Source organism: Carcharhinus amblyrhynchos, chromosome 30, assembly GCF_965287045.1.
Source record: "Carcharhinus amblyrhynchos chromosome 30, sCarAmb.v2.hapA, whole genome shotgun sequence".
NCBI lineage: Eukaryota > Metazoa > Chordata > Chondrichthyes > Carcharhiniformes > Carcharhinidae > Carcharhinus > Carcharhinus amblyrhynchos.
Genome location: NC_137353.1, coordinates 27306560 through 27328440, shown reverse-complemented (window position 1 = coordinate 27328440; position 21881 = coordinate 27306560). Strand labels below are relative to the sequence as shown.

At 48.1% G+C, this 21881-nt stretch overlaps 1 protein-coding gene across 2 annotated transcripts in view; it reads right to left on the bottom strand.

The window, feature by feature from the left end:
• Window positions 1–21674, bottom strand: part of p3h1 (prolyl 3-hydroxylase 1) — a 42148-nt gene extending 20474 nt beyond the window's left edge. Inside the window, exons 1-9 of one of the 2 annotated variants that reach the window (XM_080215067.1) lie at window positions 21650–21674; window positions 20590–21029; window positions 13422–13574; window positions 10653–10842; window positions 7204–7335; window positions 5819–5958; window positions 4357–4446; window positions 3653–3705; window positions 1807–1928 (exon numbers count right to left, since the gene is read on the bottom strand). In XM_080215067.1, the coding sequence (XP_080071193.1) occupies window positions 1807–1928; window positions 3653–3705; window positions 4357–4446; window positions 5819–5958; window positions 7204–7335; window positions 10653–10842; window positions 13422–13574; window positions 20590–21027 (1318 nt within the window). In that variant the 5' untranslated portion in view covers window positions 21028–21029; window positions 21650–21674. Of the gene's footprint in view, window positions 1–1806; window positions 1929–3652; window positions 3706–4356; window positions 4447–5818; window positions 5959–7203; window positions 7336–10652; window positions 10843–13421; window positions 13575–20589; window positions 21030–21335; window positions 21368–21649 lie in introns of those variants that run through there. The other variant, XM_080215066.1, reaches the window with a different exon arrangement.
• Between the last annotated feature and the right edge of the window lie 207 nt (window positions 21675–21881).

The following is a 21881-nucleotide window of genomic DNA, read 5'->3' as shown; positions in this document are numbered from 1 at the left end:
TAAAGGTTTACCATTTCAGGACAGATTTCATGCTTCCAGAACTACAATAAGTCTGAGGTAAAAGACGGAAAGATACAGTAAGAAACTTTACCCATTGGGAAACAACAGAAAACAGGATTGATGAAGGGGTTTTTTGCTGTTTTCCTACTCTTGGTCTGGGAATAGCGGCGCAGGAATTCAATCTGCAGGGAATTATGGATTGAACTAGCTTCATTGGCACTGCTGACATGAAAGACAAATATTTGTTTGGTGACTTTCATGAGCTCAGTGTGTTGAACGGCACTTCACTGTTTGGAAGTGTAGATGGGATTTTACAGCCACGCTCGAGTGAGACCAGAAATTCCCGCCCAATTTCCGTGGTCGGACACTCGCCTGTTCCAATTCCATGGCAGGCCGGGCAGTAGAGTTCTGGCGATAGTCACTATCGTAATGTTGAGGAACAGGAGAGCAAATGTACACACAGCAAGATCCCATAAAGAGCAACGGGTTCAGCTACCAATTAAACTGTTTACTAACACTGAGTGAGGAATAATTATTGCTCAGAAATCTAGGGGGATCTTCCATCTTCAAATTGAAATCTTATTGCACCCATTTGTGGGAGCAGGTGGGATCTCGGTTTGACATCTCGTCTTGGGACAGTGCAGCACTCCCTCGGTACTGTGCATATAGCATCAGCTTAGGATGTACTCTCCGGAGAGAGGAATGTACTCATGAGATTTCTCACTCTGAGGTAAGAGCACTACTAAGCTAAATATCTAGAGAGTTCTATCGCATTGTAGCACCAATTCTCAGATCCACGCACCTTGACAGCATGGCCCTCTGCTAGAACCACGGGACCATAAAACTACAGTCACATCCATATGGGTTGAAGACCGGTAATGAGATCAGGCACTGCTGCGGTGCTCTCCGTGGTCCTACAATGCTGACGTTCATTCAATATCACAGAATGAAGAAGTGCCACTGAGGGGGAAACTTGAGGACTGTTGGAATCCATGGGCCTGAACACCAACCAGAATCAGAAAGGAAATGGAGGGGATGAAATGGGATGATAGGGAAGGAGGAACAAGGGTGGGTGGTGATAGGGAAATAAGGAAATTAGAAGGAATATGGAAATTAGTAGGCCATTCCATCCTTCGAGCCTACTCCATCATTCGAGCCTACTCCATCATTCATTTTGATCATGGCTGATCATTGAATTCAACATCCTGATCCTCCATATCCTTTGATCGCTTTAGCCCCAAGAGCTATATCTAATTTTTTCCTGAAATTAGACAGCGTTTTAGCTTCAGTTACATTCGGTGATAGTGAATTCCACAAATTCACCACCTTCTGGGTGAAGAAATTTCTCCTCTAGAAGGTTTATCCCTTATCCTCAAACTATGACCCCTAGTTCTGGACTTTCCTCACCAGCAGGAACATTCTTTCTGAATCGAGCCTGTCTAATCCTGTTAGAATTATGTAAGTTTCTATGAGGAAGGGGGCACAATGGTGGGGGTTGTGATAAGGAAGGGAGTCTTGGCACGGTAGGGGAGAGAGGCAATGTGGGGGCAGGGTAGGGCAAATGGAGGCTGGAGTTGTGGCAGGGATGGGAAACGGAGATGGGGGTGATGGTAGGGAAGGGGATTGGAGGAGAGGGTCTTGGCAAAGTGGAGAGAAAGGAGGCGGGGAAGGGCAGTTTGTAAAAATGGTTTTGATGTGGGACAATTAAATCTTTGTTTGAAGAAAAGGTCACCCTTGCATGGTAGCATTGCCCTTGCGTCTGCACCTCTGCTCCATAAACAGCAACCTCCTCTCTCACCATCTTACCCTCTTTCACCATCTTCACAATCTCCGACGATTCTTTAGTCTTCTCGTCGACCAGATGCTCAATCTCCTTCATCAGGTTTCCAATTTCCTCGCTGATCCGAGCTGCAGTCTCTCGCTCCGCCCTGTGTCAAAGATTGTGTTTCTTTTAAAAGAAGGGTGTGTGAAGGAACAGATTTTTAAAAGGTTCTAAGTTTCCCCGGGGGGGGTAATATCTCACATTGTGGTAGATTTCACACTGGAGTCTTCACATTGAGTTTGTGCATTCGTGGTTGAGGTTTGGACATTGTCGTTGGGCCAAGCACTTTTCCAACCTAATGTCAACGCACTAGCTCACTCAGAAATCACTGAAGGCCAGGCTGGTTTTTACCCCACTTCCCCCAGCCCAGGGATTGGCAAGTGTTATTGTAATGAGGCAATTAATGAGATGGGCTTGTTAGAATATAAACTCCCTGATTAAGAACCAAATGGATAGGCCACTCAGGGAGCCTCTTGCTTTGTATTTAACCAGGAGTGTCAGTTCCTCTGGGACTCCTCGTGTAGACTGTGAACTGAAAGCGCTCTGTATCAGACTTGTAAATAAAGGGATTTTGGTGAAGGGACTCTGGCCTCTGGGGATTTATTACACTTATTAACAACCAGGCTGAAATCAGGCCTCAGCCGGAGTTAGTTCAGGCAAGGGCCTGAAAATAGGGCCTTCCTATCCGTGTATCTCAGTAGCTGTAAGTCAGTACGGAGGGGTCTGAATCACAATGTGAACCAAACAGTGACACCGGTCACGGAACCAGATCCCAGTAGATTCTGGAACCGGGTCCCTCTCCCAATCAAACTCAGGCAGTCAATTCCTCACAGTGCACAATGGAGAGAAGGGGAATCGGATTGTCACTTTCCCCCATTCAGGAACCCACAGCCTCCCAGTCCACCAGACAAATAAATCTTCACCCTTCCAAACTTCTCTAGTCACAGTTTTCCTGCCTGAATTTAATAATCCATTTAGATGGTGTCTTTCTCCCAATTGGTATTCTAATCTACTTTTTTTTCCAGATATGGTCGGATGTCAGGTAAAGGACCACCTCATCAAAATGACTTCCTTATCAACCAGCTCCCTCCACCAAACGCTGAGCTCCCCTGCACCCACTGCTAGCATCAGTTACCAGGGAGGGTCACTGAAGCTGACAGTGTGACGGCCCAAGAGGCAAACACATATGGGTGATGGACGGGGGGACACAGGAGAGATGACAGATTGATGAGGATTGTGTGGGAGAAGAGGAGCAAACTGACTGGACACAAGCTGTCACAGTCATTTCAATTAAATCAACTGGGATTCCTGGCCTAAAGCCAGCGGAGTTTGCTACAAATAAACCTGTTGGACTTTAACCTGGTGTTGGAAGACTTCTTACTTCATCTTAGAACACAGAAAATAAAACAGTACCGCACAGGAACAGGCCCTTTATTTAATGTGGCCAATTTAATTTTGGCCCTTTGACGCCAAATTAAACTATTCCCTTCTCTCTGCCCTTTGTCCATATCCCACTATTCCTCGCATATTCATGTGCTTATCTAAAAGTCCCTTAAATGTCCCTAATGTACCTGCCTCCACCGCCACCCCTAGCAGCACGTTCCAGACACCTACCACTTGTTATGTGAAAAAACTCTCACATCCCCTTTGAACTATCCCCCTCTCAGCTTAAGTGCGTGTCCCTTTGTATTAGACATTTAAACTCTGGGAAATGTATTCTGACTGTCAACCCTATCAATTCCTCTCATAATTTTAGAGGCTTCTATCAGGTCTCCCCTCGGCCTCCGCTGCTTAATAATCGACTTCAACCAGTGAGGGTTCGAATCTTACTTTTGCTTCTCTTTGAGCTTAACAGGCATCACGTCCTCAGGTGTCCACTTGTCCTGAAAAAGCAGGAGAAAGTTCATCGGTCACTTACTACTGGAAACCTTGGGGTCATTGTGAGCATTGGTTTGATATGGGGGATATCTGCACAAGTCTTTTGTTCTTCCATGGAACATGGGCATCTCTGACCAGGCCAGCATTATGTTGCTCATCCCTAATTACCCCTGCGAAGATGGTGGTGAGCTTCCTTCTTGGACCTGCGCAGTCCAACTAACGTGGGTACACCCACAGTGCCGGAGTGTGCCGACTGGGGGATTTTCACAGTAATTTCATTACTGTGTTACTGTAAGCCTACTTGTGGCACTAATAAATAAACTTTAAGTAGGCCTCTGGTGAAATGGGTGCTTTTCTGAGGTTGGGGCTAAGCAGAGTTTCACTCAGTACCTAACTGCAAAATCCTGTGTGGCTTGGCGCTGACTCCAGGCGCTGGGGTCTCCACGATTACGACGCTAACATCTTTCCACTTAATGAACACAGGATTGGCCAAGTGAAGCTCCCTCGGGCCCTGTGTAACAGAGTGTTTTCAGAGGCAGCCCCACTGCCAACGTTCAGAAGACAACAGGGACCATTTGCAATTGCTCTGCCAATCAAACTGAAGATCCTGACTGTTTTTCCTGAGGTTCCGCTCAGCCAGCTGACTCCATACTCACCGGGTCAATGAAGGTGATGCCAAAGATTTCGTTGGCAAAATAAAGCAGCTCTTTCTCCAGCAACGAGTTGTTGATGTATCTCTGGATAGGCTGTGGGGAAAGTTTGGAATTCAGCACTGTCAGATAAACCACAGCTATTTCTAATAGCAGCACTCACACAGCATAGAAAGATCCCAAAATGGCTCTGCACACCTCCAATCCCTGGAAGGGGGGCGTCACTGGAAGATTCCCATACTTGCACTAGGTTACCAGGTGGAAACGCCATATTAAGGACTCTTTCAGCCCTCTGCTTACCTTCTGTGCCAGGAGTAGCCACCTGCCCGTACCGAGCCCCCCTCACCCACACACTCATACACTCGCCAAAGCTGCCTACAACTTGAGAACCAATCTGTATTTTTAAGTGTTGCCCCCTTTGGGGTGAGTGGGGGCAGATGGTGGGGGAGGGGGGGAGGTCCAGATGCCTTGCCAGGCTGCACCGCACCAGAATGGGGAAGGGGCCCATTACTCCCACACACACTCTTCCTTGCCTGATCTTACTCAGGATACCGGCTGCCACTGAGAAAGTGGCACAGTCTTGCAGAAACTGGCAGAAGTGGTGGCAGTGGCTGGGGTGGGGTCCCCCTTTCCACAGGAGTTCTGCCAACCTCCTGCCACCAGACGACGAGGGGGTAAGAGAATGGGGAATAGGGTTAATGCATGAAAGTAGGATTAATGATTTAGTGGGAGATAAATACCAACATTGATGAGTTGCGCTGAACGGTCTGAGCTAGATGTTGTAATTTCTCTGCAATGCTATGTAAAGGTTCCTACGCTATTCCAGAGCACTCAAAATTACCAACACAATTCCAACTCCCTGTATTGATGGTGAGCCAGTGAAATCTCTGTTCACATCGGAGGAAGATACCACCAGCATGGGGGACTGCAAAATTCCAGCTTACTTTTCAAATTACTAGTTTGGCTATAAGGCCCTCTGGGCATTCTGCAACTGTAGAATCATAGAATCCCTACAGTGCAGAAGGAGGCCATTCGGCCCATCGAGTCTGCACCGACAACAATTCCACCGAGACCCCACCTTCTAAGCCCACATAATCCCCCTATCCCGAAGGAGATATCCCACCCAAACCTGTAACCGCAAGTATTTACCCCACTAATCCCTCTAACCTAGACTTGGGACACTAAGGGGAAATTTAGCATGGCCAATCCATCTAACCTGCACATCTTGAGTGTGGGAGGAAACCGGAGCACCGGAAGGAAACCCACTTAGACACATGCTTACAGACAGTGACCTGGGGCCGAGAATTGAACCTGGGTCCCTGGCGCTATGAGGCAGCAGTGCTAACACTGTGCCACTAGGTGAAAGGCACTATTTTAATGCTGTTCTTTATTTGTTATTGAGAAGAATATTTGAATTGGATGGAAATGAGGAATGATGTTGAAGTCTCCATATCTGGAGTAGGTGTACCTCTCTGTGGCTGAGGGATTTGGCCTGTTCTTCTCCCAATACTGCCTGGTAATACTGCAGGTTCTGGATCATTACTTCATCACTCGGATAGAAAAGCAGATAGGTCTTGGCACATTCTATGGCCTTGGGGTAGTTTCCAGCTGAAATTAGAATGAAGATGAAGTAGTTAAGAGCTGAGCCCCCAAAATGTGCATTTTAAGGAAACAGAAACTCAACAAACTCTGTTTTATTTTTCACTCAATAATCCAGCTGCCAACAGAGAAGGTAATCTTTTAACACCTTCCAATTGGGCTTCTCAAATATGGTCAGGCCAACGCTTACTCAATGGGCAGGATTTTCCATCCCCGCTTGCCTCAAGACTGGAAAATCAATGTACCTTTGCATGGTCTGCGCCCCCTCCATCCACTACGATTCCCGTGGCGGGGCGGGATGGGAAAATTCAGCTCAAATCTGTTGTTGAATATTAAGCTAGTAAACACAAATATTTTTCAAATTGGCACCGCTTATTTTCATATTCTTTATTCCAATTCAATCCAATCAAATCAAATTCAATTCAGAGTCCCAACAAGTTGAGACATTCCCGATCCAAGCTGACAAATCAGAGCTCTCACCTCCTGTCCTGGGCTTGATCTACATGATCCAAGCTGATTGGAGCAGGCATAGCTCCTCCTCCAAGGCTTGATCTCATTTGCATCTTAGCCAAAAGACCGAGATGCTGCTTTTAAAAATTGCTTCAAATGAAGCTTAAATGTAACCTAATGACTTCAACCAAGCACAGCATGTCCATACTACACTTGATCTTAGCCAAATTACTTCACAAGAAGAAGCTAGTTGGTTCAACTTGCCAGTACTAGTTCTTGGAAAGAGTTGTCCAGTTATTTCCACTTTTCTGTTCTTTTACCAAAGACTTGTAATTCTTTCCTTTCTAAATATATCTCATTATCCACAAAACACGTTCAGTAAGGTCAGGAGTGCGATGGAATAGTCTCCAGTTGCCTGGATGGGTGCAGCTCCAACGACACTCAAGAAGCCCGACACCATCCAGGACAAAGCAGCCCCTGCCTTCCACAAACATTCAATCCCTCCACCACGAACACTGGCAGCCGTGTGTACCATCTACAAGATGCACTGCGGGAATGCAACTAGGTTTTTTATTCATCATCCAAATGCATAGCCACTACCATCCAGAAGGACAGGAGCAGTGGGAACCCCACTACCTGGAAGTCCCCTCCAAGTCACTCACCGTCCTGTGTGAAAACCTCCCAGCTCACAGCACGAACTGAAACATTTTGCACGTTCTGGACTCCAGAAATGTAACCCCCTCCCCGTCCCTTGGCCTGATTCCGAGGTGACACCACCCCTTAAAGAAGACAAGACATACTCACAATTGTAATAAGCGAATTGAAGGTAGTCAAAATGGGCAGGGAGGAAGTCCTCGATGGGTGTTTCTCTGTCAGGTCGACTGGCCAGCTCTATCACACAATTCTGTTTGCAGTTCAGCACCTGAATATAGTGGTCTGAAAGGAGATGGCAAATAAGATGGACACATCACACTGCAACGCACCAATCCAAGTACATAAAAATCTGAACATGGCTCCAGCCACATTCACACACTTCCCATCAATACTTCCATAGACCCCTACAGTGCAGAAAGAGGCCCTTCGGCCCATCGAGTCTGCACCGAACACAATCCCACCCAGGCCCTACCTCCATGTCCCTACATATTATACCCACTAATCCCTCTAACCTACGCACCCCTGGACACTAAGGGGCAATTTCTTAGCATGACCAATCAACCTAACCTGCACATCTTTGGACTGTGGGAGGAAACCCATGCAGACATGAGGAGAACATGCAAACTCCACACATACAGTGACCCGAGCCAGGAATCGAACCCAGCACCCTGGAGCTATGAAGCAGCAGTGCTAACCACTGTGCTACTGTGCCACCCTAAATCTCCAAGGCAATTTGATCCAATTTTATACAAGAAGCTGGGGTCAACACCCCCAGTTAATCTGTTCCATTAGCAATGGCATCGCATTTGACTGGCATCTGACGCAGGAGTGACGAGTGACAACTTTGGAGTTGTGTCTGAGTTGAGGCCCGTGCTGCAATCATTAACAGCACTTGGAAATACATCACTGTTTCTTCACTATTCCTGGGTCAAAATCCTGGAACTCCCTCCCTAACAGCACAGTGGGTGTACCTACATCTCAGCAACTACATCGGCACAAGGTGACAGCTCATTGCCACCTTCTCGAGGGCAATTAGGGATGGACAATAAATGTGGGCCCAGCCAACGATGCCCATATCCCAGGAATGTTTTAAATAAAAACTAGCCCACACCCCATTAATGGCACACCATGATATAAGATTTTACGTACCAACTCTGCAGGCATATCTCTCTTGAGCTTTTGACTCTAAAAGTGGCTTTCATAAAATCCCCGCAGTGCAGAATGAGGCTATTTGGCCTATCAAGTCTGTACTGACTCTTACCTACGTTCTGTCCCCATAATCCCATGTATTTTATCCCACTAATCTAGATATCTTGGGACACTAGGGGGGCAATTTATCATGGTCAATCCACCTAACCTGCACATCTGGGAGGAAACCAGAGCAGCTGGAGGAAACCCACAGAAACATCAGGAGAAGGTGCAATCTCCACACAGTCAGCCAAGGCCGGAATCGAACCTCGGTCCCTGGCACTGTGAGGCAGCAGTGCCAACCACTGTGCTGCCCTTGGGCTGCCTAGTGGCTCAGTTGCTAAGCGGAACTCAGCCACACAGACCAAGAAGATCCAAGGTTCAGGCCGTGCCCCGTATCTCCATCTGGCGAATCCTGAGGTGTGATATTCCATACCAGTGGTGTGGACTATAAAGGGAAAATTGAACTTATCTTCCATGTGTGATTGTTATTCAGTCACACTCCCACCACGCCAATGGATTAGTGATGACACAATTGTGCAGAGCAAGATCCCACTATCGGCAATGGGACAATAGGCAGATAATTTTTTTAGCTAATATCTATCCCTCAGGTGATGATGTCAGCGGGATACATATTAGCTAAAACACCCAGGAGAACACCATTGATTTCTTTGAAATAATGCCATTGGGATCATTCGTACTCTCCTGGGAGCAAACTAAGTTCTCAGTCTAGCATTTCAGCTGAAAGGTGGTGGTGGTGTCAGCAACAGTGCAGCACTCCCTCAGTACTGACCCTCTGACAGTGCAGCACTCCCTCAGTACTGACCCTCTGACAGTGCGGCACTCCCTCAGTACTGACCCTCTGACAGTGCAGCACTCCCTCAGTACTGACCCTCTGACAGTGCAGCACTCCCTCAGTACTGACCCTCTGACAGTGCAGCACTCCCTCAGTACTGACCCTCTGACAGTGCAGCACTCCCTCAGTACTGACCCTCTGACAGTGCGGCACTCCCTCAGTACTGACCCTCTGACAGTGCGGCACTCCCTCAGTACTGACCCTCTGACAGTGCAGCACTCCCTCAGTACTGACCCTCTGACAGTGCAGCACTCCCTCAGTACTGACCCTCTGACAGTACAGCACTCCCTCAGTACTGACCCTCTGACAGTGCAGCACTCCCTCAGTACTGACCCTCTGACAGTGCAGCACTCCCTCAGTACTGACCCTCTGACAGTGCAGCACTCCCTCAGTACTGACCCTCTGACAGTGCAGCACTCCCTCAGTACTGACCCTCTGACAGTGCGGCACTCCCTCAGTACTGACCCTCTGACAGTGCAGCACTCCCTCAGTACTGACCCTCTGACAGTGCAGCACTCCCTCAGTACTGACCCTCTGACAGTGCAGCACTCCCTCAGTACTGACCCTCTGACAGTACAGCACTCCCTCAGTACTGACCCTCTGACAGTGCAGCACTCCCTCAGTACTGACCCTCTGACAGTACAGCACTCCCTCAGTACTGACCCTCTGACAGTGCAGCACTCCCTCAGTACTGACCCTCTGACAGTGCAGCACTCCCTCAGTACTGACCCTCTGACAGTGCAGCACTCCCTCAGTACTGACCCTCTGACAGTGCAGCACTCCCTCAGTACTGACCCTCTGACAGTACAGCACTCCCTCAGTACTGACCCTCTGACAGTGCAGCACTCCCTCAGTACTGACCCTCTGACAGTGCAGCACTCCCTCAGTACTGACCCTCTGACAGTGCAGCACTCCCTCAGTACTGACCCTCTGACAGTGCAGCACTCCCTCAGTACTGACCCTCTGACAGTGCAGCACTCCCTCAGTACTGACCCTCTGACAGTGCAGCACTCCCTCAGTACTGACCCTCTGACAGTGCAGCACTCCCTCAGTACTGACCCTCTGACAGTGCAGCACTCCCTCAGTACTGCGTTGGAGAATTAACCTAGATTTAGCTGCTCTTATTTCTGGAGAATCCCTACAGTGCAGAAGAAGGCCATTTGGCCCATCAAGTCAACACCAACAACGATCCCACCCAAGGCCTTTCCCCATAACATCATACATTTACCCTGCTAATCCCCCTGACACTAAGGGTCAATTTAGCATGGCCAATCAACCTACACATTTTTGGAGGAAACTGTAGCACCTAAAGGAATCCCATGCAGACATGGGGAGAACGTGCAAACTCCACACAGTCAGTGACCCAAGCTGGGAATTGGACCCGGATCCCTGGCACTGTGAGCCAGCAATGCTAAGCACTGTGCTACCTTGCCGCCCAGGGTCCTGAATCCACAACCACCTGACTGAGGTGTACAGGTGTTAGCTTATGAACTCCCATGGAAGTAGCTGATGAAAGATCCCTGGACCGTTTTGACTTCACAAGTGAAAGGGTTACCTGTTATAGCTTGGAAGAGGTCTGCATTGTATTCCATGTAACTGTAGCCATCAAAGTTGTATGGACCCTCACACAGAGCACGGCACTCCGTCTGGGCCTTGAAATATTCCACCAACGCATTTTCTAAATATTCAATAGCTGGCTCAAACTGCTCATCTGTGTAAAGTCGGACCCCTGTGCGGAAAGCTTCCTGAAAAACAAGGCAATAAAACAGACTAGCCATGCAAAGCGAACCATGTACAATACCTGCCTTAGAGTTCCCACATCTGACTTCCACATTGCAATAAAAAGTCTGACAACACCAGGTTTTAGTCCAACCTATTTATTTGATAATATACTCACAAGCTTTCGAGGGACACCCTCTTCGTCAGGTGAATGGAGAGTTCTGGCCTCAGACAGAGCATATAAAGCACAGACAGTTTAGAGATTACTGATTAGAATGCGAATCTTTACACCTAACCTGCTGTTCAAGACCTGAAGTGGCTGATAATGTGAGTGGAAGGAGCACTGATCACAGTTTAAAGAGATGTGTATTGTCTCCAGACAGTACAGTAAGTGAGGTTTTGCAAACCCAGGCAAGTCACGGGGGTTACAGATAGTGCGACATGAACCCAAGATCCCTGTTGAGACCGTCCTCATGTGTGCGGAACTTGGCTATCAGTCTCTGTTCAGCGACTCTGCACTGTCGTGTGTCATGAAGGCCGCCTTGGAGAATGCTTACCCGAAGGTCAGAGGCTGAATGCCCGTGACCACTGAAGTGTTTGCCAACAGGAAGGGAACAGTCTTGCCTGGAGGCCAGAACTCTCCATTCACCTGACGAAGAGGGTGTCCCTCGAAAGCTTGTGAGTATATTATCAAATAAATAGGTTGGACTAAAACCTGGTGTTGTCAGACTTTTTACTGTGTTTACGCCAGTCCAACGCTGGCATACCCACATCATGACTTCCACATTGCAAGCCAGAGTTCAGAGCAACACTTCTGATGTTAAAGAATCGTCACATTCACAACGCCGTACGCATGTCCCCAAGGCACGTTTAGATTTTTGGCTGCAGAATATCCACCTTCCCTACACCCCATTCTGTCTGTGAAGGATGTACAGGCTAACAGTACAGATAAACTGTATGCAAGGCTAACACAAGGGGACATTGCTTTAAATTGAGGGATGATAAATATAGGACGGAGGTCAGAGGTAGGTTCTTTACTCAGAGGGTAGTAAGGGTGTGGAATGCCCTGCCTGCAGCAGTAGTGGACTCGCCAACTTTAAGGGCATTCAAATGGTCATTGGATAGGCACATGGATAATATTGGAATAGTTTAGGTTAGAGGGTCATTAGATTGGTTCTACTGGTCGGTGCAACATCGAGGGCCGAAGGGCCTGTACTGTGCTGTAATGTTCTATGTTCTAAACTGACATGTTTTGTTTACACTGCACCCCTACTATAAAAGGGTCATTTAATGCAGGTCGTGCCCAACACAAACATGCCATACAAAGCAGAGTTGGAATGTCTAATACGAGGGGTCATGCACTTAAGGTGAGGGGGGACGTTTCAAAGAAGATGTGAGGGGCAAGTTTTTTTACGCAGGGAGTGGTAGGTGCAGAGGAACAGAGAGGAATACGCTGCCAGGGGTGGTGGTGGAGGCAGACGTGATAGGAGCGTTTAAGGGGCTTTTAGATAAGTACATGAATATGCAAGGAATAGAGGGATATGGATCAAGGGCAGGCAGAAGGGGTTAGTTTAATTTGGTGTCATGTACGGTACAACACTGTGGGCTGAAGGGCCTGTTCCTGTGCTGTACTATTCCTAGTTCTAATCCATATTGCAACTTTGTTGATTATGAAATACGCAACTTCAGTCAAAAAGGTTATACCATGGTCGATGTGGAATTATCCCGGGATTTTACTGTGTTCAATCATGCTCAGGATGTGGCTACCGCTGGCAAGGTTGGCATTTACTGCCCAGCCCTGGTTGTTCTTGAGATGATGGTGGTAAAACTTTCCTGGCAGTTTGATACAACTGAGTGGTTTGCTGGGATGTTTCATAGGGCTGTTAAGAATCAATCATATTGAGATAGGTCTGGTGCAAACACTAGGCCAGACTAGGGTGAGGAGAGCACCGAGTGGTTTGCTGGGATGTTTCATAGGGCTGTTAAGAATCAATCATATTGAGATAGATCTGGTGCAAACACTAGGCCAGACTAGGGTGAGGAGAGCAAGTTCTCCTCCCTGAAGGACATCAGTGAGCCAGTTAGTTTCTTTTAGCAAGAATCCAACATCTTTCTGGTCACTTTTACTAGATTTTTAAAACTAAGTTCAAATTCCCAAAACATCATGTGTGATTCTGAACTATTGTCTGCTTGGTAATTAGCTTAGGCCTGGTCCAATGAAATGCGAACACAAGAACTAGGAGCAGGAGTAGGCCATCTAGCCCCTCGAGCCTGCCCTGCCATTCAATAAGATCATGGCTGATCTTTTCGTGGACTCAACTCCACTTACCCGCCCGCCTACCATAACCCTTAATCCCTTTACTGTTCAAAAATTTATCTATCCTTGCCTTAAAAAAACATTTAACAAGGTAGTCTCAACTGGGCAGCAAATTCCACAGAGTCACAATATGTTAGATGAAGAAGTTCCTCCTCAACTCAGTCCTAAATCTGCTTCCCCTTATTGTGAGGCCATGCCCCCTAGTTCTAGTAACCCATATATAACTATCAGTACTACACTCCCTGTATCCAGCCTGGGGTACAGCTTTGCCAGTTGGTGAGTCGTTACCATGTGGGGTTTGGCTTCCAGATCCTTAAAGTCCGAATCCTTTACGCCAGCCATTAGCCGGTAATACTCCAGGTTCTGCCTCATCTCCAAGTGATCGGGATTCACCACGTAGAAGGTGTGAGCAGCGGCCACTGCCTTGTCCAGCTTCTTAATCTGTAACAGAAACAGGACACGGGGATATATTTCCCACGTCATCGTAAGGACATAATGAGGGGTGTAGAAAATGTAGGAAGGACCGCAGCAAATCTAATAAGAATCAGAGAACATTAGAACTTCTACAGTGCAGCAGGAGGTTATTCAGCCCATCGAGCCTGTACTGACAATGCTTTTGCTTCAGATTCCAGCATCCTCAGCACTGTATTGTCATAGAAGCTCTACAGCACAGAAAGAGACCATTTGACCCATCGAGTCTGCACCGACCACAATCCCACCCAGGCCCTACCCCATATCTCTACATATTTACCCACTAATCCCTCTAATCTATACATCTCAGGACACTAAGGTCAATTTAGCATGGCCAATCAACCTAACCCGCACATCTTTGGACTGTGGGACGAAACCAGGGCACCCGGAGGAAACCCACGCAGACACGAAGAGAATGTGCAAACTCCACACAGACGGTGACCCCAGCTGGGAATCGAACCCAGGTCCCTGGAGCTGTGAAGAGCAGTGCTAACCACTGTGCTACCCTTTTTGCATTTATCTTAATAAATAAACAATAGCCAGTTGGAATATGGCTTGGAAAGTTACCCAAGAGCAGGTAACGCCACCAGGAGGGGAGAGGAGAAAGTAGGATTGTAACGTGAAAGTTAGTCTCACGCTCCAAGTGATGTCTAAGAAGCAGAGGATTAATTAAATCTCCCGAGGTACACGAAAGGAACAATTTGCCATTCTATAGGACAGTTAGCACCGAAAACACCGAGCCCCATCACAGAGGAAAAGGGAAGAGGGATTACAGCGGAGAAGTGGCCATTCGGCCCATTCAACCCATACAGGCTGTCGTGTGAGTGAGTTAACAAAGATAATTGAAGGCTTGGTCGATATTTTAAAGACTGAGGGGCCATATTCCCTGTTGAGGTGTCCAAGATTATGAGGAGCATGAACAGGGTGGATAGGGTGCAGCTGTTCACCTTAATTGAAGGGTTAGTTACGAGGGGACACAAGTTCAAGGTAAGGGTCAGGAAGTTCAGGGGGTTGTGAGGAAAACCTTCTTACTTAGAGGATGGTGATGGTCTGGAATGTGCTGCCTGGGAGGGCGGTGGAGTCGGGATGCCTGACATCCTTTAAAAAGTCCCCGGACGAGCATTTGGCACGTCATAACATTCAAGGCTATGGGCCAAGTGCTGGCAAGTGGGATTAGGCGGGCAGGTCAGGACCTTCCATGCATAGGTACAGACCTGACGGGCTGAAGGGCCTCACCTGCACTGTAGCATTCTGTGATTCTGTGAAAGGTGGGGAGGGCAATGAGGAGGCAAAAGGGTTTGGGGGTGGGGGCAGGAATTTCAGAACTCGGAGAATGACAGGTTAATCACTTACACCCAACCATTTGAGAATTTGGTCATTTAAACTTCAGTGCAAGCCGAGTGACTAGAGGACAAGTTTATACATGAATCTAATCATTAGCAGAGCCCAGACTGATTACAATGTAGCATGCAGCAGTCGGGAATCTCACCCAGTCAAGACTATAGATAGTCAGGACGATCAGAATACAGTCCTGATATAGATCTTGGTAAGATTATTGTTTGATCTCAAGCCTGTCCTGACCTGTAGCAAACTCTGTAACTGGTGGCAAGGGCCCCGCCTCAGGCCAGCGATGGTGAACAGATAGTTTCAATCTAAATACCTCACACAAAGAGTGGAGATTGTGTGGAGTCGATTGCCCAGGTTTATCATTCAGACTGCTTCCCAATGCTTTAATGCGTCTACAGCATAAATGCCTTATAGCTGGGGTAGCTTTTCTATCAGGTGAACAGTGAACCCAATGAGCTATGCACCAAATATAGCGCTTCCAACCCCTCGGATTCTCCGAGCAGGTAGGGAACACCAGATAGCACAGCTCTGTCTAAATACTACACATCATTGTTGTTAAAGAGAAAGCTTTTATCAGAACAATCAGTTGACCAGAACATTCGTAGCAATTCATCACTTAATTTTCACAGATACCTTATCAATCTAAGTCCTGTATAGTGAGTCCCATATTCCTGTAACCTCCTCCACATAGCCACAGAATTCTCATGGTGTAGAAGGAGGCCATTTGGCCCATTCTGTCTGCACTGGCTACAACTCTCCAAGACCTCTGTGGTCCTCCAATTCTGGCCTCTTGCAGAATTGCTCCACCACCGGTGATGGTGCCTGCAGCTGCCTTGGTGTAAGCTCTGGAATTCCCTCCCTAAAATTATCCCCCATGCTTGCTTTCTCTAAGGTCTATACCATCCTCAGAGCGGAGAAACTACGACATCTCCTCCAGAGCTTTCAACATGTCATTGATGAAGACGAACATCTCGCCAAGGCCATCCCCACTCCCCCACTTTTTGCCCTCAAACAACTGCACAACCTAAAACAGACAATTGTCCGCAGCAAACTACCCAGCCTTCAGGAGAACAGTGGCCACAACACCACACAACCCTGCCACAGCAATCTCCGCAAGACGTGCCTGATCATCGACACGTAAGAACACCACCCACCAGGTATACGGCACATACTCTTGCAACTTGGCCAACATTGTCTACCTGATACGCTGCAGGAAAGGATGTCCCAAAGCATGGTACATTGGGGAGACCATGCAGACGCTATGACAACGGGTGAATGAACACCACTCGAAAATCACCAGGCAAGACTGTTCTCTTCCTGTTGGGGAACATTTTAGTGGTCACGGGCATTCGACCTCTGATCTTCGGGTAAGCGTTCTCCAAGGCAGCCTTCACAACACACAGCAACGCAGAGTTGCTGAGCAAAGACTGATAGCCAAGTTCTGCACACATGAGGACGTCCTCAACCAGAATCTTGGGTTCATGTCACACTATCTGTAACTCCCATGACTTGTCTGGACTTTCAAAGTCTCACTAACTGTCTTGTCTGGAGACAATACACATCTCTTTAACTTAGGCTTAATGCTATCTCCACTCACATTGTCTATACGTTTAAGATTTGATTACCTGTAAAGACTCGCATTTCAATCATTATTCTGTAAATTGAGTTTGTGCCTTTATATGCCCTGTTTGTGAAATGATCTCCCACTCACCTGACGAAGGAGCAGGAAGCGTTCCGAAAGCTAGTGGCATTTGCTATCAAATAAACCTGCTGGAATTTAACTTAGTGTTGTTAGGCTTCTTACTGTGTTTACCCCAGTCCAACACCGGCATCTCTACATCTTCTCTATGGTGGTATAGTGGTTAGCACTGCTGCTTCACAGTGCCAGGAAACTGGGTTCAATTCCTGGCTTAGCTCACTGTCTGTGTGGAGTTTGCACGTTCTCCTGTGTCAGTGTGGGTTTCCTTCGGGTACTCCAGTTTCCTCCCACAGTCCAAAGATGTGTGGGTTAGGTTGGTTGGCCATGCTAAATTGACCCTAGCATCAGGGGAATTAGCAGGGTAAATGCGTGGGGTTACGTGGATATTGGACTGTTGTCAGTGTAGGCTTGATGGACCGAATGGCCTCCTTCTGCACTTTAGGGATTCTACGATTCTTCCGTGAAGACCCGATTTAAAAGAAATACCTCCCTGAGAGCTTTTGGGTTTTCTCCCTCACAGGTCCAATGGTACTGGGGCCAACAGCGGAACCATGGCAGCTTCACCCTGCATGGACCACCAATTAAACCAGGGACCACAGATCTCACCTGCGCGCTGCAATCAGTAACAAATCCATCGAGGGCAGGATAGCTTGTTTTTCTTATTAGACAAGCATCTAATATCACAGGATATTTATAAATTCATTCTTTCTGCGTGAGATTTTTCAAAGTTAAGGTACCAAAGTGAATGGCCAAGCTACCTCCAGGATTGAAGATTAATAACATAGATCAGATATCGCTGAAGATAAAACTCAGCACCTCATCAAACCCTCAACAATCCCCTCCCTGAGCTGGCCAGTACCTCACGGGGATCACAAGCCAAATCTCTAAGGACCTCTGCTCTTGCCATCCTGTGCCCAACTGCAGGATACTATGCACCAGTGTGGCCCCAATCTGCCCATGCCAACCTTACTGATGTGCAACTCAACTCAACAATGGCCATAATTACAGGTACTCTGGCACTAACTCATGTCCCCTGGCTCCCAGTCCTGAGCAACATTGTCTCCACACCAATCCTCACCCCCAATTATCAGCAGGGTAATTGCAGCAGGCAAGTGGGGGGGAACGTCTACTCCAACCCAAGCCTGCCCTCATTCAATGACCTCCTCAGCCCACCGGCAGATGCTTTCCTCCATGCCATCCCATCTGACTACACCCACCATGCTGAGGAATAAGGGCTGGAGATCTATGGCAGGAGGATTGGTCGGATGAACATTCGCCACAAATCACTCTCTCATCGTAGTCCCTGCTGCTTGGTAATTGGCACTGATCTCCTACAGAGGCGCTGGGCCTATTTAAACCATTTCTGGACTGACCAAGGTCTCTGCGCAGTCATCTAACATTAGTGCCACCAGCAAGGCCATCCAGGCTGCATCTAAACATCAACGCAATTGTTGAGGCTGATTATACTTGAAGGTGGGATTAAAGAACTCCATCTAGCCACTGACAAGCCTGCCTCTGTGCCAAAAACTAAACAAATAGATGAAGGTGCTGTCAGCTGTGACTCAGATCAGAACTCCCTTGAAGGTTGTGGGACTGGGTCTCACTCCCCAGCCTGTAATGCACCGAGGGAGTGCTGAACAAGATGTTAAATCGAGGCCCTGTCTGATCTCTCGGCTGACTGGAATCTTCCACCCACACCTGATTCTCCGTCAGGAAAGTGCGCCAACGCCAAACGTGTTTGGGACAGCGTGGCGTGCGGAGGTCGGCGCTCACCTGAACAATGCCGGGGGCTGCCTCCTGAGTTCAGGATGGAGATCTCCTGCAATCCTGGATCCCGGAACACCACAGCAGTGGGCGGGGGAGCGTCTACCGATGGATCTTCCAGATTCAGTGGTCAGAGTTTTCCCGTCCCACCTGCTATGGGAAACGTAGTGGACGCGGGGAGGACCACGCAAAGGTCCGTTGATCTTGGGTGAGATTTTCCAGTTTCAGGGTGAGGGCAACCGGAAAATCCTGCCCAATGTCCTGGAAAGGATCCATTCTCCAGCCTCTGAATGTTCCCAGAGATCTACCATCTTCACCTCAGCAGCGGGACAGTGACGCTGGGCGCCTTTTCAATATGGCGCCTGGATATGATGGCAGGATACACACCAGCGAGTCTGCCCCACCACAGAATACAGCGCAAAGCAATTGGCTGCATAAATAATGAGGCGGGGTGCTGGAGAATATGGCGTGTTTTCCCACTAGCCTCCGTGGCGGGAAACAATCCACATTCCTGTCCCTTCCACGGGACTTAGTCCCAAATGGGAGATTTTCGCCCACCATCTTTATCCCTTCCTTGTACAACAAAATGCCATCAATCTCAGCTATAAAAGTAATAACTGATCTGGCATCGACAGCCATTTGTGGAGGAGAGTTCCAAACCTCTATCACTCTTTTTTCTGTGTACAGGTGTTTTGTAAGGTGGCACAGTGGTTAACCCTGCTGCCTCACAATACCAGGGACCTGGGTTCGATTCCTGCCTTGGGTCACTGTGTGGAGTCTGCACATTCTCCCCGTGTCCGCATGGGTTTCCTCCGGGTGCTCCAGTTTCCTCTCACGGTCCGAAAGACGTGTTGGTTAAGCGCATTGGCCATGCTCCCTCAGTGTACCCAAACGGGCACCGGAGTGTGGCTGCGAGGGGATTTTCACAGTAACATCATTGCAGTGTTGATGTTAAGCCTACCTGTGACACTAATAAACTTTAAACTTTTCCAAATGTGGCTCAAGAAGGGCTAATTTTTAATATTTCGATAGTGCCCTCTGGCTCCCTGAAGAAATTCTGATCTACCCCATCGGTCTCCCTTAGAAACTTGAAAGTTGTACTCAAATCACCCCTTAAGCTTCTGAATTCCAGGGACTAACAATCCCATATTGAAGCAAGTTTTTCTAATCATTTTTACAAAAAAAAACAAATAAATGCCACAGTGACAGGGAAAAATAATGAAGGGGCAGATGAAGATTATGTAAAACATTGTGAGGGAATCCTATTAAACAGCATGAGCATTAAACGTAAACATTTGCCACAAGTGACCTTTCAAATCACCCGAATTAAGGGCTGTTTCGAGGCGAGGAGCTAATTTTTAAAATTCAGTTTTCAGACAGGGGACCCTTGTGCGGCTCGGTGGGATTTTGATATCCTCTTGCAGACCACTGCAAAGGGAGCTGTAAGCAGCCACAGGGAGCTTCAGCTGACAGCTAACTTCGACGTGGCACTCGGGCGAGTGGGTTTGGCTGGGGGAGGGGGCGGTAGAGGGGAGAGCACGGCTCCAGCTCTCCACCAAAGACAGGAGTAAAACTGACTAAACCTGTCGCCAGAAGACACCCGGGGCAAGCAACACCTCGCAACCCCTTCAACGCCCAAACTCACAAATGTCAAAAGAATGGCCACCGTGTAACCCTGAGAGAGAGAGAGCTCAAACTTTCAAATCAAAGTTAACACCATTCTTCAGATGCAGCAGGTCTTGCGAGTCTTCAGATCAAGTGAAAGTTAGACAAAGGAACCTTCTCAATCTAACCTTCACTGCTGACTCCTACAGCAGTTCTGAGCATTGCTAAACCAGAGTAAAATCAATATCATCCTTTGGCTCACAAGTTATTACCTCCCCTTTGCAAGGCAGAGTGGGCTCGAAAGAACTTTGAAATGGGAGACAGATCCATCCCCTAAGACTCCCACCCCTCATCAAAAGGTTTCAAAACTAAAGTGCACAAGCCAGCAGGATGTGAGCTGCCAGGAGAATCCTTTAAGATTCGGCCTCTGTGGGATTTTAGAACGGAAAACATGCAGACCGTTATTTTAAGCTGCTGTTAATCGCAGAAAGGCCCTACTCAGAGGTGCAGGAGCTGGCCTGGGTGAGAGTAGGTATGTAGGGCAAGGTTCCACTCAGTGCTTAGAATTACCTTGAAGTAAGCCATTTGGAGGTAGTTGTAAGGTGTCCTCTTCTGAAACTCCAGCAGCAGCTCCTCGGAGATCTGATACATGGAGTAGGGCCCCAGTTTGTCTCCCTCGCACTCCTTCAGGCAGTTGGCCTTCCTCAGCACCGAATCGAAGAAGTTTGTGTCAAAGAAGAACTCCTGTCCACTGCTGGAGATGACAAAGCCCGTCTGGTTGTTGCAGAGGGTCCAGCAGTGCACCTTTATCCGGCGCAGGCTGGCTTGGTTCTTGAGTGCCCGCTCCATGTTAATGATCACCCCGTGCCAGTCGTTTAGGTAGTACGCCTCCACCGCCGCACTGAACAGGCGGTCATACGGCTCCAGCGGGGCATGGTCTGCCTCCCGCTGCTGGGCCCTGTTCCCCGCAGCCAAGAAGAGCATGAGGAAGATAGGCCAGAGGGCCATGTCTGTGATGGAGAGAAAGAGAGGGAGAGAGTGAGAGAAAGAGAGAGAGAGAGAAGGAGAGACAGAGGCACCACCGCCTTATGAGGCGCAGGGGTAAGGATGCAATCTGAACTGGAGAGAACGATTCCACCCTGAGGGAGGAGTCTGGGCCTGTCTCCTCCTTGCAGCCAGTCACTCACAAGTGCTCACAAACTCCTTAAAAACTTGTAAGTTGGAATGTTATGCGCTACAGTTAGCAGTAAGCGTAAAGCAGAGAGAGGGCAGAGTTTCCTGAAATCTGGGGGGGGGAAACCAAGAAAAGGACTCACTGCGGAAAAACTGAACAAAAATCTTCACCCTCCAGCTCTGATTTTGTTGGGGGGGGTGGGGTTGCAGGGGGGAGCGTCAGGCTGCGGTTCGACATATTCCTATCCACACGTTGGAATCTTGTCGCCTCCCCTTCCTCCTGCTCCTTGCTGTCCAACTCCCACTCTGCGAAAGGCACCGGGATATTTGACCATTTTAAAAGGCGCCTTTTGTAAAGTGCAAGTTGTTCAACAGGACTCAGGGCTGCTTCACCCCAAAACTCAAGTCCGCTCTAGACAGTACCCGCAGGAGATCCCCTCGCTCTCCTCAGATTTACCGGGAGTTCTGGACTCCGGCTGTTCTGGGAACAATGGTGGAGATGAAAGTGTGTTCAGAACTAAAAATGAATGTACAAGTCGGGAAGGCAGGAATTCCTTCCTGTCCTCTTTTCTTTGACGTAGCAAAGCTTTGAAAGAATTGGGGGATTCTTTGCTTACATCCACTTGACGGAATCTAAAACAATCCTTATGTATCATTGTGGCACTAAGTAGACTGAGGAACATTTTTAC